At 41.7% G+C, this 14,629-nt stretch overlaps 1 protein-coding gene across 8 annotated transcripts in view; it reads left to right on the top strand.

The window, feature by feature from the left end:
• The first annotated feature begins 234 nt into the window (after positions 1-234).
• Positions 235-14,629, top strand: part of HERC4 (HECT and RLD domain containing E3 ubiquitin protein ligase 4) — a 29,329-nt gene continuing 14,934 nt past the window's right edge. For 2 of the 8 annotated variants that reach the window (XM_064429681.1, XM_064429682.1), the window contains exons 1-10: positions 235-387; positions 1,085-1,232; positions 2,446-2,735; positions 5,405-5,564; positions 6,603-6,679; positions 8,715-8,936; positions 10,912-11,003; positions 12,165-12,295; positions 12,980-13,140; positions 13,456-13,532. In XM_064429681.1, coding sequence (XP_064285751.1) covers positions 2,510-2,735; positions 5,405-5,564; positions 6,603-6,679; positions 8,715-8,936; positions 10,912-11,003; positions 12,165-12,295; positions 12,980-13,140; positions 13,456-13,532 — 1,146 coding nt within the window. In that variant the 5' untranslated portion in view covers positions 235-387; positions 1,085-1,232; positions 2,446-2,509. Of the gene's footprint in view, positions 388-838; positions 897-1,084; positions 1,233-1,349; positions 1,462-1,577; positions 1,697-2,445; positions 2,736-5,404; positions 5,565-6,602; positions 6,680-8,714; positions 8,937-10,911; positions 11,004-12,164; positions 12,296-12,979; positions 13,141-13,455; positions 13,533-14,629 lie in introns of those variants that run through there. The other 6 variants (XM_064429680.1, XM_064429677.1, XM_064429675.1 and 3 more) reach the window with 6 other exon arrangements.

Below are 14,629 nucleotides of genomic sequence, written 5' to 3'. Positions count from 1 at the left end.
AGCGTCACCCCGGAGCTCCGCGCTTCTCGGGCCGCTCCCACGCCTCGGTTCTGCTGTCACCTCCTCGCCCCGCCTCCTCACAGCCCAACGGCGGGAACCGGCCCACGCGGTGCCTCCGAGCGCAACGTCCCTTCCGGAGCTCCGCCGGGCCCCGGGCGACGGCTCCGCTCCGCGTCCCCGCCCCTGACCACGAGGCCGGGCCGGCGGGAGGCGGGCGGTGGAGCGGGCGCTGCGGTCCCGCCCGCCGAGCCGGCGCCTGCGCGGCAGCGGCGGCCGGGCCCTGTCACCGCGCCCGGGGCTGCTCACGCTGCTCACGCCCCGGCCGTGGCCGGCGAGCGCCTGCGGTGGGCGGGCTGCGGAGGGCAGCGGAGCGCTTCGCTACCACCGGTGAGTCCCGCCGGGCCTTGGCGGAGCCGGGCGCTGCCGCCCTCGGCCCCCGCGGGGCGGACGGGAAAGTGGCCGGGGCCGCGCTCGGGCCGCGGGGCCCCACGGCGGCACGCGGGAGCGGGGCCGGCCGGGCGGCGGTGCCGCGGGGCAGGTGCGGCCCGGGGCGGTTGGGAGCAGGCCCGGCGGCGCCGCTGAGCAGCCGCGGGGCGCGGAGGGGTCCGGCCGCCGCCCCTCTCCGCCGCCGGGCCGCGCCCGCCGCTCCCTCCTCGGCTCAGCGCGGCGGGCCCGGGAGCCGAGCCCCGCCGAGGGAGCGCGGGGCCGCGGCGAGCGCCGGGGCGGGCGGGGTCCCCTCACGGGGCACGGCCCGGGCGCTGCCCCGGCGGCGCGGGGAGAGCGGGCGCTGCCCCGGCCGGGCTGCCCCGGCACGCGGGAGTGCCCTGCGGCCGGCGGCGCGAGTTGGCCCTGATGGCCACGCACAGGGGGACAGAGTGCCGTGATTTGAGATCAAAGTACAGAACTTTGGCTACTGACTCTTAAATGATACAAAACAAAACAACCCCGCCTTCCGTAGAAATACATATGTAGTTCAACAGAAAGGAGAACTTTTATTTTTTTTTCCCCTGTTGGAGATAAATCTTGACTGTAGAAATCTCGAAGAACTATAGTGATACATCTTTTCTGATTTCTTGTGTTGCAGGTTGGAGCAAGTCGCTGCTAGAGATGTGTGACGTGTGCTGTTGCGTAGCTATGTCTTAACTGAAGACGTCTTCCTTTCGATGTCCCCTTCTGAATGTGGTAGGATATAGCTAGGGAAATATTTGATCATGCCTCACCTCCTGAGATAGGTAAACAGAATGCAATATATTTTAAGCTGTTTGGCTGTTTCGATGCGGTGTTGCTTTTGGGGTTTTTTATGTGGTCACAAAATAAGTGCCTTGTTTATTGCCTTTTGTCTTTTGCAGAGAAAAAATAGTTTATCCTGTTGTGCTGGCAAGAATTTTGCCCTTTGGTGTACATAACGCTTAGATGATAACTTAGATGTTGGCTTGCTTCTCCAAGCAGTTTGGAATTTAGGTAGTTTATACATGTTATGACCCTGCAGAATGTCTTCTAAATAATGGTCACAGATGAAAATTTATAGTAATTTCACATTAAATTGCATTGACTTTTAAACTGCTCTGAAAACGCAGAGAAACTTGCTGTTGTGGAAATGTGGTGTAAGGAGTAGTGAAAATATTGTCACCGATTTTTTGTCATGTGGACTACTGCAAATGAAAGAGAAGGGCAGCTTTGAATCCTTTCCAAAAAGGTACAGAGTTTGTCAGCACAAATACTGATAATTGCAATTTAGGGATTAGGGGTGTGGCTTGCTTGGAGAATTTGTGTATATGGCCTCCTGCTGCTGCAGAGTAACTGAAGCTGTAGCTGGTGTTGATTGCAGTGCGGGACGGGGGACTTGAGTTTCAGCTGTTTATTTTCTTTTAAATTGTGAATTCAGTTGACTGCTAGTCGTTTAAATGTAATGACTGACACAGCATGTTGTACTTTGTATTGCATAACTGGATTGATCAGAGCTGACTGCTTTTTTCCAAGCTGTGAGTCAAGTGTTGTTTTTGGTGATGATCTTGAGGCCATACACAGTCCATCCTGGAGTCATGCATCTCCTCAGCTAAAGAAAGTAGCCTGTACTGTCCCCTTGGAATATATTTGAAGTCGTGTCCACTGGCTGGAGTTGGTAGCAACTGCAAGTTTGTATAAATTTGGATTAGGCATTTAAAAAGTTTTACTAAGAATGATATTTTAAGTTTTTGAAACAAACTTATGCAAAACCAGTTACCTGCACATCTTAAAAGTTGTATCGGAAATGGGAACAAAAGCATTTTACTGCAGAGTTAATGCAAATCCTGTCCAAGAAAGCAAATCACACTCTTAAAAATTATTCAGGGTTTTAATACATTGGTAGAGAGAAAATGAGCTATGGATTACATGCTGTATAGAAGGTAATGTAAATGTAGGGGACAATACTGAAAAATGTAAATTTTCCTTTTTTCTTAACAGCTACGCAGAAGGAATATTCTAGAAAAGTGAAGGTGGAAGATCTCTGATAAAAAGACGTGTAAACATGTTGTGCTGGGGCAATGCATCTTTTGGACAGCTTGGATTGGGTGGAATTGATGAAGAGATTGTTTTAGAACCCAGAAAAAGTGACTTTTTCCTAAATAAAAGGGTCAGAGATGTAGGATGTGGACTGAGACATACTGTTTTTGTCCTGGATGATGGGACAGTTTATACATGTGGATGCAATGATCTGGGACAACTAGGGCATGAAAAAGCCAGGAAAAGACCCGGTAAGTTTAGAAGTGATGAATTGTGGGGGTTCTGTGTGCTGGTGGGTGTGGCTTTTGTTTTACTGTGCTTCATCAAAGCCAGGGTTGCCAGTGTCTGTGCATGGGGCAAATTCATGCACAGCAGTTCTTCCAGGAATGCACATCTTTTTAGCTGGAAAAGCATTGCTTTGCTGGGATGGGTTCTTGTGACAGTTGGAAACAAGCACTATGGAACATGGCAGTTCCCCCATGTTTTTGCATGCGGTGCAGCTGGACACTGCCACTAGGTTTTATTACAGTCATGGCTGTGGGAGGCTTGCTGACCGTTCTTAATCTCAGGGGGAGCTGGCCTGCTGCAGTCCCTGGGTTGGCATTGTAGTTCCTGTATTGACTGTTGGAATATGGTGGGAATGAGTATTTGGCATATCACTGCAGGGAAACATGCAATTTTTAGTTGTCTAATATGTGATGTACAGCAGGTCTGATTGAAGCAATGTTCTCTTTCCGTAAGAACTAAAAATAAAACTTTTGATAAAAGACTTAGCAGTACATGCAGCGCTACGGGGAGAGGATTTGGAAAAGCTTAAAGGATGCTGTGTAACACTTCTTTGGGCTTGTTTTCTTCCCACCCATGTTCGGTGTATGTTTCTGCTCCCTCCTAGTGCAGTTCTGGAGCAGAACTGGGTAAACATCTTGCAGGGACTGACTGCAGAGGAGTGTGCACATGGGCTCCCTTCAGAGCTTGCATGTGAGTCATAGCTGGTGCTGAGAGCCAGGGAACAGTGCTGCTCACTGCTCACAGCACAGCGTAGCAAACTGGAAAGGCTTACTGAGACTTGGTTCTAATCACTCCTAGAGCACTTTCACAACTTGCTTGGCGCAATATTTGCCACAAATTTTTCAAATGGAAATGAGGTGTCATGGGGTATTTTAGTAGTTCTCCTTTACGTAGAGTTTCAGTTTTGGTGCCAATTAAAGATTTTCTTGATTTTTTTTTTTTTTAACTAATGTGGACTTCTGTTGGGAAACAGTATGATAAACTTTAATCCTGTGCAACATCAGGTTCATGAACATGAAGAAAAACTCAGCATGTGTCAAACTTATTCTGACTACTTGTTCCCCACTTCGAAAATTTTGCTCGATTGTCTTTTAGTCTAAAGGTTACGATGAAAATATCTGACTTTTAATTTGCATGACCTTTCATATGTAATGGACCTGCTCTAATTTTTTTTAACATGCTCAGACACATGAGGATTGTAATGTCCTCCCTAATCTTCCTTTCACCCAGAGGTTACTGATAATGCTGCTGAGTGTTGCATGAAGTCAGAGCATTGGGATAACTTCAGTTGCACAGCCCGAAGAGGCTTGGTATCTTTATAGATGGGTGGATGCTCTCTTTTAAATGTGTTTCTGCTAACTGAAGATAATTTTGTTGCTGACTGTCTTTGCTACCTCCTTGTCCCCACTGCCTTTCTTCTTTGCTCCTTCTAGAGCTCTACTTGCCATAGGGACTGCGTGGCTGTTCCTTAATCCATTTTAGGCAGTCAGGCTGGCTGCTTCAGCAGCTGGGGGAGATTGCCTGAGCTAATCTGTGTGCTGGTGCCCGAGCTGGGGAGTGCTTCCACGACCTCTCCCACTGGCAGAGCTGTGGGAGGCTCTGATGGGTGAATTGGGGTGGTAACCTCTTTAGTCAGACCAGCTGGATGTAATAAAAAGAACTTATATCTGCTGCCCGTGTTAGTTTATTTTGGAAGCTGAGTGCCTGTCATGCTGCAGATAATGTGAGCTACTGTTGTGAAGCTGACTTGGGCTGGGCTGTGTTTAGAGTGCCCGTAATGTTGACAATACACAGGCTTTTCCAGTCGTGTGCCATTCTTAGGCTGGAATAGAATTTGTGTTTGAAAACTGGGAGTAAAATGTCCAAGCAGTCCCTTATTTAAGCGAACTATTAAAAATTCCAGCCTTAATTACAGGCCCTGATGATATTCTCTTTACTTATTGCTGAAATTGAAATGTTATTCTGATCACAAATCATAAGCCCAAAACCAAGCTTTGAGTGTTTCCAAATACATTGGTGCAGACTGCTGGAAAAAAATCAAAGATATTTTAGTGTGTGCTTTTCAGAGGCGTGCACTGTATGTCTAGAAAAATGACTCTTTAGGATCCGTTTCTACAGTATTTTGCATTATAAAGAAGACATTGTGTAGCTCATTGCAAAATCATTAGCTTTAGTCTGTAATTTGCCCTGCCTTGTTTTGCAGGCTCTTTCTTAATAATGAATAGGTGAATTTAATTTGCTGTGGTAGAATGTTTTCCTCTTACATAATGTCTACACGTGTAGTCATTTGACAATAATCTATTTGACCTTACTGTTAATTGAGTTTCTGCACTCATTTTCAGATGGCAAGATTAGAAGGATCCATTAGGATCAAGCTGCAGGTTTTGTGCACTTCTGTGTATTTCTCCAGAAACAGTCATTACTTGGTTACTTCAGGGTGTCAAATTTAACTTATTTCTCCTAGAATTGCATGTTTATAATTTTAAATAAAGGGTGTTTCAGTGGAACTTACGGGCTTAGTTGAATGTCATGCCAGTTGATGTCTTAGTACTGTGTAAACTGTTTGAATCAAGCTTAGCTTGTTAGTAGTGGTTTTTTTTAACCAACTAATTTTATTTATTCCTTTTTTTAGAGCATGTTGGTGCACTGGATGCCCAAAATATTGTAGCTGTGTCATGTGGAGAAGCCCACACTCTTGCATTAAATGACAAAGGTCAGGTATATGCTTGGGGTCTGGCTACTGATGGACAGCTTGGCTTGCCAGGAACTGAGGAATGCGTCAGAGTGCCCAGGTTAAAAATAGTACATAATAAGTTGCCTTTTTTAAAAAATAATGTGCTTAAATCACATTGGTTAAGCTATTCTGCTGTTACAGGTTAAGCCATATAAATATAGAAAATATATATTATCTATGATACTTGAGTGCTGTGTGTTGACAGTTTTCTTCCTCAGAAAGTCTTGTGAGAAGTGTGTTACAGGTGTGCTTGGTTTGGTTTGTTGCTTTTGGGATGTTTTTGCTTGTTGGTTTTTTTAATAGTCCTCCCCTAACAATGAGACTTACATTGGAAAAGGAGGATGGGTATTTTAAGAGTATGAATGCCATTTAAGAGAAGTTAAAGAGAAGTAGAGTGTTAAACTTTCAATTTGAAGAAGGCACATTTGCTGTCCTATCTTTATACTTCAATTTTCACCCCAAAGCTTTTCAGCTGTGATTGAATAATACACCCTCTAGTTAAAAAAATTCACGTTGGCCAGGGTTGTTTTCAGAATGCCATAAGCATTTCAGCTACCTTAAGTCCACACACAAAAGTAACAATTCCTTGGAACCTTAGTAATTCATGACTATAATATTAAAAATGTTCTATCTGCATCAAATTTAAAAGCCCACAGGCCCTTTAGAAACTTTTTTGTCATCCCAAGTTGAAAGCATTGTTAGTTTTAGTGCACATGTGCATGTATTTGCAACTTCTTTATAATACTGTGCAATATGTATTATGTCTATAAACTGAAGTTTTGGAAAGTAAGAATGAGGTGGTTCTTGTATTCTGTATTCATTCCTCCATTCATCTGTGTGAGATCACCTTCCCAGAGCATGAACCTCCCTAATTCTTCATTATGGGCTGTTACAGATTTGATCTATTTGAAAATAAGACAGAACCTGACCCTAAAAGGTTTAGAAAAAATGCAGTGTTGTCTTCAGATTTTACAAAATAGTGTCTAATTAAAGTTGGGATATTTAGTATACTTCAGTAAAAAGGATTCACATTTTGTATATTACCCTTTATTTCATACCATGATCTGATTCTTTCTCTGTTTTCTTACCCCAATAGAAATATTAAAAGCTTATCAGAGATCCAGATTGTCCAGGTTGCTTGTGGTTATTTTCACTCACTAGCACTTTCAAAAGGTAAGCCAAATTCTCGTAAAGTTTTGTGTAATTTCGTACCAGGGAGTTCAAAAGTTTTCAAAATATATATATATTTTTTTTTTAAAGGAAGTGTGTTTATTAAACATGCTACCACTTAGCATAGATGGGATTTCAGGTTGGTAGGGGCTGTGTAATGTAATGATGTAAGCTTGAATTTGAAAAACAAATGTACAAATGGCTGTTGAGTTGTGCTTTTATTTCTTCGGGGGGTGTGTGTGTTGGTTTTTTCTCATTATCTGGCTTTCACGTGACTTCCTTTTCATTTTGTTTCTTTTTCTTGGCCCCAAGTCTGTCTCATCCTGCTGGCACACTGGTCTGTTTTAACCTGTACCCTCAAGTTACTGAGGCTGGCAGGAGTGACTTCCTTGTGTGCTTTATTATGGCAAAGCCTCTGGTTTTCGGTGCTTCCATAATTAAAATGCCCTGTCACATACAAGCTACCTTTTGAAAGTTTAAATACCTGTCTTCAAATTTCTGCTGGCACTCTGAGCACATACTTAGTTGGCCTCACTTGTACTGGATGTCTGGTTAGTGCAGCTCTCCAGAAACGAAAATGAATTTAAATTTGCTTGTCGCTTGTCTCATCACGAGGTAGGAGAGTTGTGGCCAAAACTTCCACTTGGGAGAAGTGGCTGCTGAAAAGTGTTAATGGGAACCTCCCAACTCAGAACAAAATTCCGGAATGTTTGTAGTTTGTCAATGTTTCTTAACAATATGTGTTTAAAATATGAACCAAATAATTGTGGGGAGGCAGGTGTTCGTTGTACATGAATGATTTTTTTTTCTTTAAATCCAGTAGTTTATACTGATTATGTGTGCCTGGGTTCTGTATGTGACTCTTCCTGGGCTCCTATTGAGCATTTCCTGTGCCATTATTCCCAGGCATAATTATCATTATAACCCAAGGGATTGCCTTTGTTGCAGGCAGGCAGACTTTAGGAGTAACCCTTTGCCTGAGTTCAGATCTGCAGCAGAAAGCAGCGAGTAGCAGAGTTGTGTTGTCAAGTGTTCTGTTGGTCAAAGGTGCAAGAATGTCACAGGAATTCGTGATTTGAAATTCACTCAGTGTTTTAAATAGTTACAGGCTTCAAGTACAGCATCACTGTTTTATGGCCAAGTCATGGATTTTCAGCTCTGTTTCTGTTCTTGATGTGTGCTGTAGGGCTTTTTGGGTTTAGTTGTTAATATAAATAAATAAAATCTGAGACCAGTACTCCAGGGGATGGGTTTCATTGTTTCCCCATCTTGATAAAACTGTTACTGGAAAGGTGGAGATGGGAGAGACATAGGAAGCATTTTGAAGGTAACATTGCTCTTGAAAACATGTTACTTCACAAAAGTGAAGTATTTTGTATTTGGGTGTTGATCTTTAGGATAGTAAATAACATGGCAAAACATTGGTTGCTCAAGACAATATTTCATTTTAGAAGCAGTCTTAACATCAGTAGGTCTTTGATTGTCATTCTTCACAATTTTTTTGCTTTGTAAGGTATCAAATGACATTATAAACCTTGTGCTTTGGTGGCCGTGTAATGAAGACAGTATTTAAAAATATACGTCTCTTAAATGGTCTGTGAAAATTTAAGCATCTTAGAAAACCTTAAATGAGTCTTTTGATTGGAAGTAGGAAAATTTTCCATGTCCAGGGTGCAACTTCAGCAGATGTCTGCATAAACATCTGTGCAGTAGTGGAACTTCCCATGGAGCAGTGTCTTGCTTTGTAATAACCAAAGTCAGTTGATGTAGCACTGTTGAAACAGGAATGTTAAGAGCAGTTTGGAGGGGTTTGAATGTGATTTAAATACTTCCAGTCTGATTAAATGCTTGAGTTGAATGCCTGCAAATTACACAAGAATGCTTAACTTCAGAAGTCAGTAATTTGTATGCCTTTTCAAACTCAAAAATTTTTGAAGAGTGACAGTCTAACTTTTAGATTTTCTTACAGGGGATAAACATTGTATTATTAAACTATATTAATTGTATTTCTTGGTTGTTTATTTTTTCCTTCAAACAGGAAGTGAAGTGTTTTCCTGGGGACAAAACAAATACGGCCAGCTGGGCTTAGGTTATGAGTATAAAAAACAAACCTCACCACAAATGATTAAATCTCTGCTGGGAATCCCTTTTGCACAGATTGCAGCAGGAGGAGCTCATAGTTTTGTACTAACTCTTTCTGGAGCCATCTTCGGATGGGGACGCAACAAATTTGGGCAGCTGGGTCTTAATGATGACAATGGTAAGTAAACATTGCCTCAGGAGAGTTTGATGCTGAAGGGTTTGGGTTGTGAATCCGAGGAGAGCAGAGCTCCTAGGAAAGGAGCAGACACACCAAACCTTGTTCTGGGCTGTTGAAGTGTCCCAGTGCCAATGGGATTGCATGGAGAAGGCACAGAAGGGGTTTCCTCAGCTGTTGTGTAGTGAGAATGCTGACCGTGTTATGTTCAAGTTCTTGCCTGTTTCACTTGTATTCTTTCCCTGTTTGACATCTTCCTGTGACTTAATGGGATTGAACTGAAATACTGTGCAGTAGTTACAGTTTGAGCTGAATTTTATGTGGGTGAAATTGCTTGGCAAAAGCAGTAATTGTCAAAACTAATTGGTTGTCCTTAGTAGTCACATTTAGGCCATCTTCATATTTTACTGCCATTTACTTTTACATTCCTTTCTCAGGACACTTTTAATAATCAGTCACAATTTTTGGCTAGCCATTTCCAAAATTTCCTCTGGTAGGTGGATGACACTCAATGATTTTTAGCAAGTGGTTACATGAGACAAAAAATTCTTTCTTTTTTTGGTTGTATTGTGTTACATGCACAGTATGTGCTCACAGGGCTCCACGATGGCAGTGTTTGCTGTCAGGGTCCTCTAATACACAGTTTAGTACTGGGTAATCTGTAGATGGTTTCATGAGTTTAGATTTCTTACTGATTCATTGTTGTCAAGACCATTTAAAATGGGGAAAATGGATTGTAAATAAAATACTCATCTGAATGCCTTAAAATTATCATATTTATGTAATAAGAAAATTACAGTTATTTTTCAGAAATCATGGGAGACTTCAGTTGCTCCTACATACTCTTTGGAACGTGTATAACCCCAGGTTTTCATGTATCATCACTTCTCGATAAAATCCCTTTTAAATGCCTTCATAGGGTTTCTTGCAGACATCTTAGCATGCCTGACAGGTTTTAAGACATTAGCACTAATATTTTTAAAAATTGCCTTTGTGCAAAGTTGCCAAAGTTGCCTTGTCCTAGCGATGGAGGGAAGTTACATTTGCTTCCTGTTTGTTCAGTGTTCCATTCTGTTATGCAATCAGTAACATTAAACTGTGTGTATAAATACACTTTCCAAACAAGCCAAACTGACACTGATGCCAAGGTGATTTTTTGCCTTTTCTTCTATATACCTTCTATATTCTTAGCATTCCTTAAGTCTGATAACTTGGCATAGTCCTGGTGTTCTGTCAGGCCAGGAAAACAAACATCCTAAAGGCCTTGTAGCAGGAGGCTGGAAAACCCTGGGCTATCTTGGGAAACCAGGGACCCCTCCAGAACACACCCTGTAAAATAGAGATTTGGCCCATCCAGGGTACAATTCCATCACACCATCCCTCCAGGCCTCCCGTTGGGGCATCCTTGTCAGATGTGCTGATTTGAGAGGTGTGTAAATGGCATACGTGATCTACCGTGTGTGTGCCTTGCAGCACATTCCACCTTGGCCCAGTGGTGCACCAGTAAGGATCCTAATTAAATACTGAGGTAACAACCCCTTATCCCTTAACTGTGTCTCTGGCTCTCAGTTTTTAGGACTAAGGAAAAGGTATCAATACCAACTTAGAGGAGCATTTTAAAAACATGAAACACATAAACAATTCATGGAAAACACAGAAATAATGAGCATATATTTTCTCATGACCAGTGCCAGGCCTAATGTAATCTTCAGTACTTACTTGTCTGCATATTGACATATGATCCTATGATAGTGAAAGTGAGAGCATGGGCTACAAACTTTTTTAGTGTCATAGTCCCTGTTTTTTTTGTAGTAACACTTCCATCTCCAAGATCCATAAACTCAGTCATGGTGATTGTTATGCTAACAAATTTAAACTGCTTGCTTGACTAGAACCAAATTAGAATAAATAAGCAAAACTATTTGGGTTTTGATTTTCATTGTCAAAATAAGTGACCTTTCTCTATTTAACCTTTCAGACAGGTATGTTCCTACACTGCTGAAGTCCTTAAGAAGTCAGAAGGTTGTTCATATATGTTGTGGAGAAGATCATACTGCTGCCCTTACAAAGGTACAGAACTTATAGAAATATTTATGCTCCAATTTTTTTAATGTTTCCAGGAGACAATGCTGCCTAAACAGGAAATTATAAACTAAATTCTGAATAAAATTTCTTGTAAATATATAGGATTAAGTTGAGGAAAGATGGGAAGAATGGTTAAATATTTGAGAAGAATTACCAAATACAAGAAATCTTTCATTCTAAATGCTTATTTTCGTTTTTCATGCATAGAAGTTAACTTCAAATTACTTTAAAGATGAGATACTGAATGTAATGTGACTGTAGAGATTGACCCCCATGTGTATGGCTCCATTGTCCCCTGCAGAGCCAGGGGCTGACACACCTTTTGTAGGCAGTACTGTGTATATGTGTGAGCATTCTCCAAGTCCTTCTGAAGTTCAGAAGAACCTGGCACTGTTTGCTGTCCTGAGGCTATTGGGTTTTCTCAGTGGATGCTGCAGTTTTGGTGATGGTTTCCAGCTGAGGGCCTGGCTGATGCAGAGCAGAGTTGAAAGAAACAGATTCACAATTTCAAAGCATCTGAAAATGGCAAGTTTCAGAGTTGTTGTGAGGTAAGGTGTATAACTTCTGAAAATGTTTCTGGTTTAAACATTGAAGGTGTTGGTTAATGTCTTGATTAATCAAAACCATTTTAAAAATTACTTGCCTTACAACAATGTTGAAATTTCTGGTTTCTTATGCTTTCAAATAATGAGGCTGCTTCAGTTATGCTGTGTATCATCTGCTGAGCAGGGCAGCTTCCTGTTTGCTAATCACTTCAAAATTTGTATTCAGAGTTACAAAGCCAAAGTACACTTCTTAATAGTGGGAGTTTGTACATGGGTGAAGCTCATCAAGAAAACTGGAAAAGAGGGAAAATGAGGGTTAGGATTATAAATGAGACAAGTTAATGGCAGGACTGTTGTATGATAATAAGGAAATTAGATGGGTCTGATTTAACATAAATATTTCATAGCTGTGCCACGTTTTCATAACTCAAATGAACTTGTGACTGCACTGTGTCTCAGGACCCTGTTATGCCTTGTATATTTTCTGTCCTTTCCCTGCAATGCCGAGATCACCAGAAAAGATGTATTAGACCCCTATTTCTGTGAAATTTCTTGTTCTGAGATATACGATCATCTTAATGTAAAAAATGTCTTTGTTTAGGAAGGTGGGGTTTTTACATTTGGAGCTGGAGGCTATGGTCAGTTGGGTCATAACTCTACCAGCCATGAGATAAATCCAAGGAAAGTTTTTGAGCTTATGGGAAGCGTTGTCACACAGATCACCTGTGGCAGGTAAGGTCTATTCTGTGCTAACTCTGTGATTCTTACACATAACTTGTTTTGTATAAAACTTTATATCTATTGCAATATGAAGTGGGGGTTTTCTTACCCTTTGTGGTCAGGGAAGACAAAATGACCCCTAACAAAAGATATTTAGTGATGTTTTGGGGTTTCTAAAAGCATTCATAGAAGAGCTAAAGGAAGTTTGGTATATTTGAGAGGCTGTGATTTTCTAAACTGGCAGTGTGAACAATAGTGTGAGGTGTGACAGAGTTTGTTGCTGTCACTTCATTTCCTGTTGAAGAGCAAATGTGTTTGGAAAGTAGAAAATAGTTGACACAAGTTCCCAGCTGGTTCTTCACAGGCTTGTGATAGGAGAGGGAGCATCTGGAGTTGAGCAGGATGGGGAGGGAAAGGAGGTGCAGGCAGTCTCTAGACATTCATTTCTGATATGCTCTAAAGGTCAGACAGGGGCTAAGCACTGGCAGCTCCATTCTGGGAACCTTTCCATGAAAAAGGAGGATTGCCTATTGGAGTGTAAATGGAATGTTGCCAGTGGCAGGGCATTGCAGGAGAGCAGTGGAGTGTTGGGTATGACAGGACCTTTCACACACTGCTTAGCACAAGTCCTGGCCAGGCCTGCACAAAGCTTGTTCCAATACTTAGGTCTGTGTTACTGAATTCTCTTTGCCCTAGGCAGCACACCACTGCATTTGTCCCTTCTTCTGGAAGAATTTACTCTTTTGGACTGGGAGGCAATGGGCAGCTGGGTACAGGGACCACCAGTAACAGGAAAAGTCCCTTCACAGTGAAAGGAAGCTGGATTCCCTTTAGTGCTCAGCGCTCGATGAGCACAGGTAAGCACCAGCTGATGTATTTACTGCTTGTTGCCTGTTCCCTTGTAGTGGCTTAAAATTCTTGAGACTTAAACTGATTATGGGCTGTAATCATTTTTCCCAAACAGTTTGATTCCAGTGGCTGGTGGGTGAGAGCCTCTGGTAGCTAGAACTTACCTCAGAGAAAGATTATCTTTACCATTCTATCACCTAGCTAGTGTATCAGTGTATTGTATCAGGGTTGGGAACCTTTTTGTAACCTAGTGTTGATTGCAGTATCTTAATAATTTTCAATTTCCCATTTTCACAGTGGTCTGTTTTTTATTCCTATTACAGACAGTGAGGAGTGCTACTGTGTAAAGAGAATTTTCTCTGGTGGGGACCAAAGTTTTGCACACTATTTTTATCCACAGGTAACAAATTAAGTGTAATTTGGTTCCAAAGCTTGTGAAAGTTGGGTTTTAGTTTTTTGGATGTATTTTAAATGATTTTGATGTTGAAGGTGCATGTGACTACATTGTAAAGTTTGTTGGAGCAGTGTGGAAGCAAAAGGCACTAAGTTATGGTAGCAGCTGGAGGACTTGGATCCAGTTAGTGTGTGTTAGCTGTCAGGAAGCTCTTGAGACTTTTTTGGCATAAGCTTTTTTCTTGATGGATGAATGCACTTCTTTTCATATCGTAAGGGAAGAATTGATTGAATATTTGAGCTCTTTGCTCCTTGCCTGGTCCTCCTCAAACCTCCTCCACAGCAGCAACTTTGGTGTCTTCTGCTCTGTAGCCATTTTAAAGCACCAGAGTGGTAAGGAAACAAATGGAGCTTTTTGCTAAGAATTACTGCTGGTGACATAGTTTGTTATGTCAGTTTTACCATAGCCTTAAAGCTTACATTTTAAAGTAACAAGAACTGATCTGTTTAAATTCTAGTACGTAAAAGACTTACAGTAAAAGTAGCAATGTGGAAGTGTGATGGAAAGAAAATGCTGTTGGAGGGTGAGTTGGGAGATAAAATAAAACCAAGGTGAAGATTCATGAGACTGTTTCCAGTACAGCTCAACAGATATTAGACCATGGGGATTAATGAACCATCAAGAGTTGAGTATGTAGGATGAAAACTAATTTGGAAACAAGGGAAAATGGATTTTAATGGGGAAGCATGTTTATGAAGAAAAACTAACTACAGGTCGGACTTGCAGCAGTGCTTTGTGCTCACAGCCTGTTCAGGTTGTACAGAATCAGCAGTTTTTCTAGGATTGACTTGATGGATTCTTTGTCTGAATTCTGATAGAGTTTAAACCATTGCTGTATTTGAGAGAAACTTACTTAGCAGGTGTAAACTGGAAAATTGCTTATAATAGAAATCAAAACTTGTCTATTAAAACTTCCTTAATAACTTTATGTGCAATTTTCATAATTGCTGGAGTAGTTTCTGACTGACTAATTGAGGTGAACTGGAGACTGTATGAATGCAGTCATTGTGGCTTGTTCTGTACAAAAGGTATTAGCAATAGAT

Source organism: Passer domesticus, chromosome 8 (assembly GCF_036417665.1).
Source record: "Passer domesticus isolate bPasDom1 chromosome 8, bPasDom1.hap1, whole genome shotgun sequence".
In the NCBI taxonomy this organism is placed as follows: Eukaryota; Metazoa; Chordata; class Aves; order Passeriformes; family Passeridae; genus Passer; species Passer domesticus.
The sequence above is the reverse complement of the archived record's forward strand: the minus strand, read 5'-3'. Positions and strand labels throughout refer to the sequence as shown.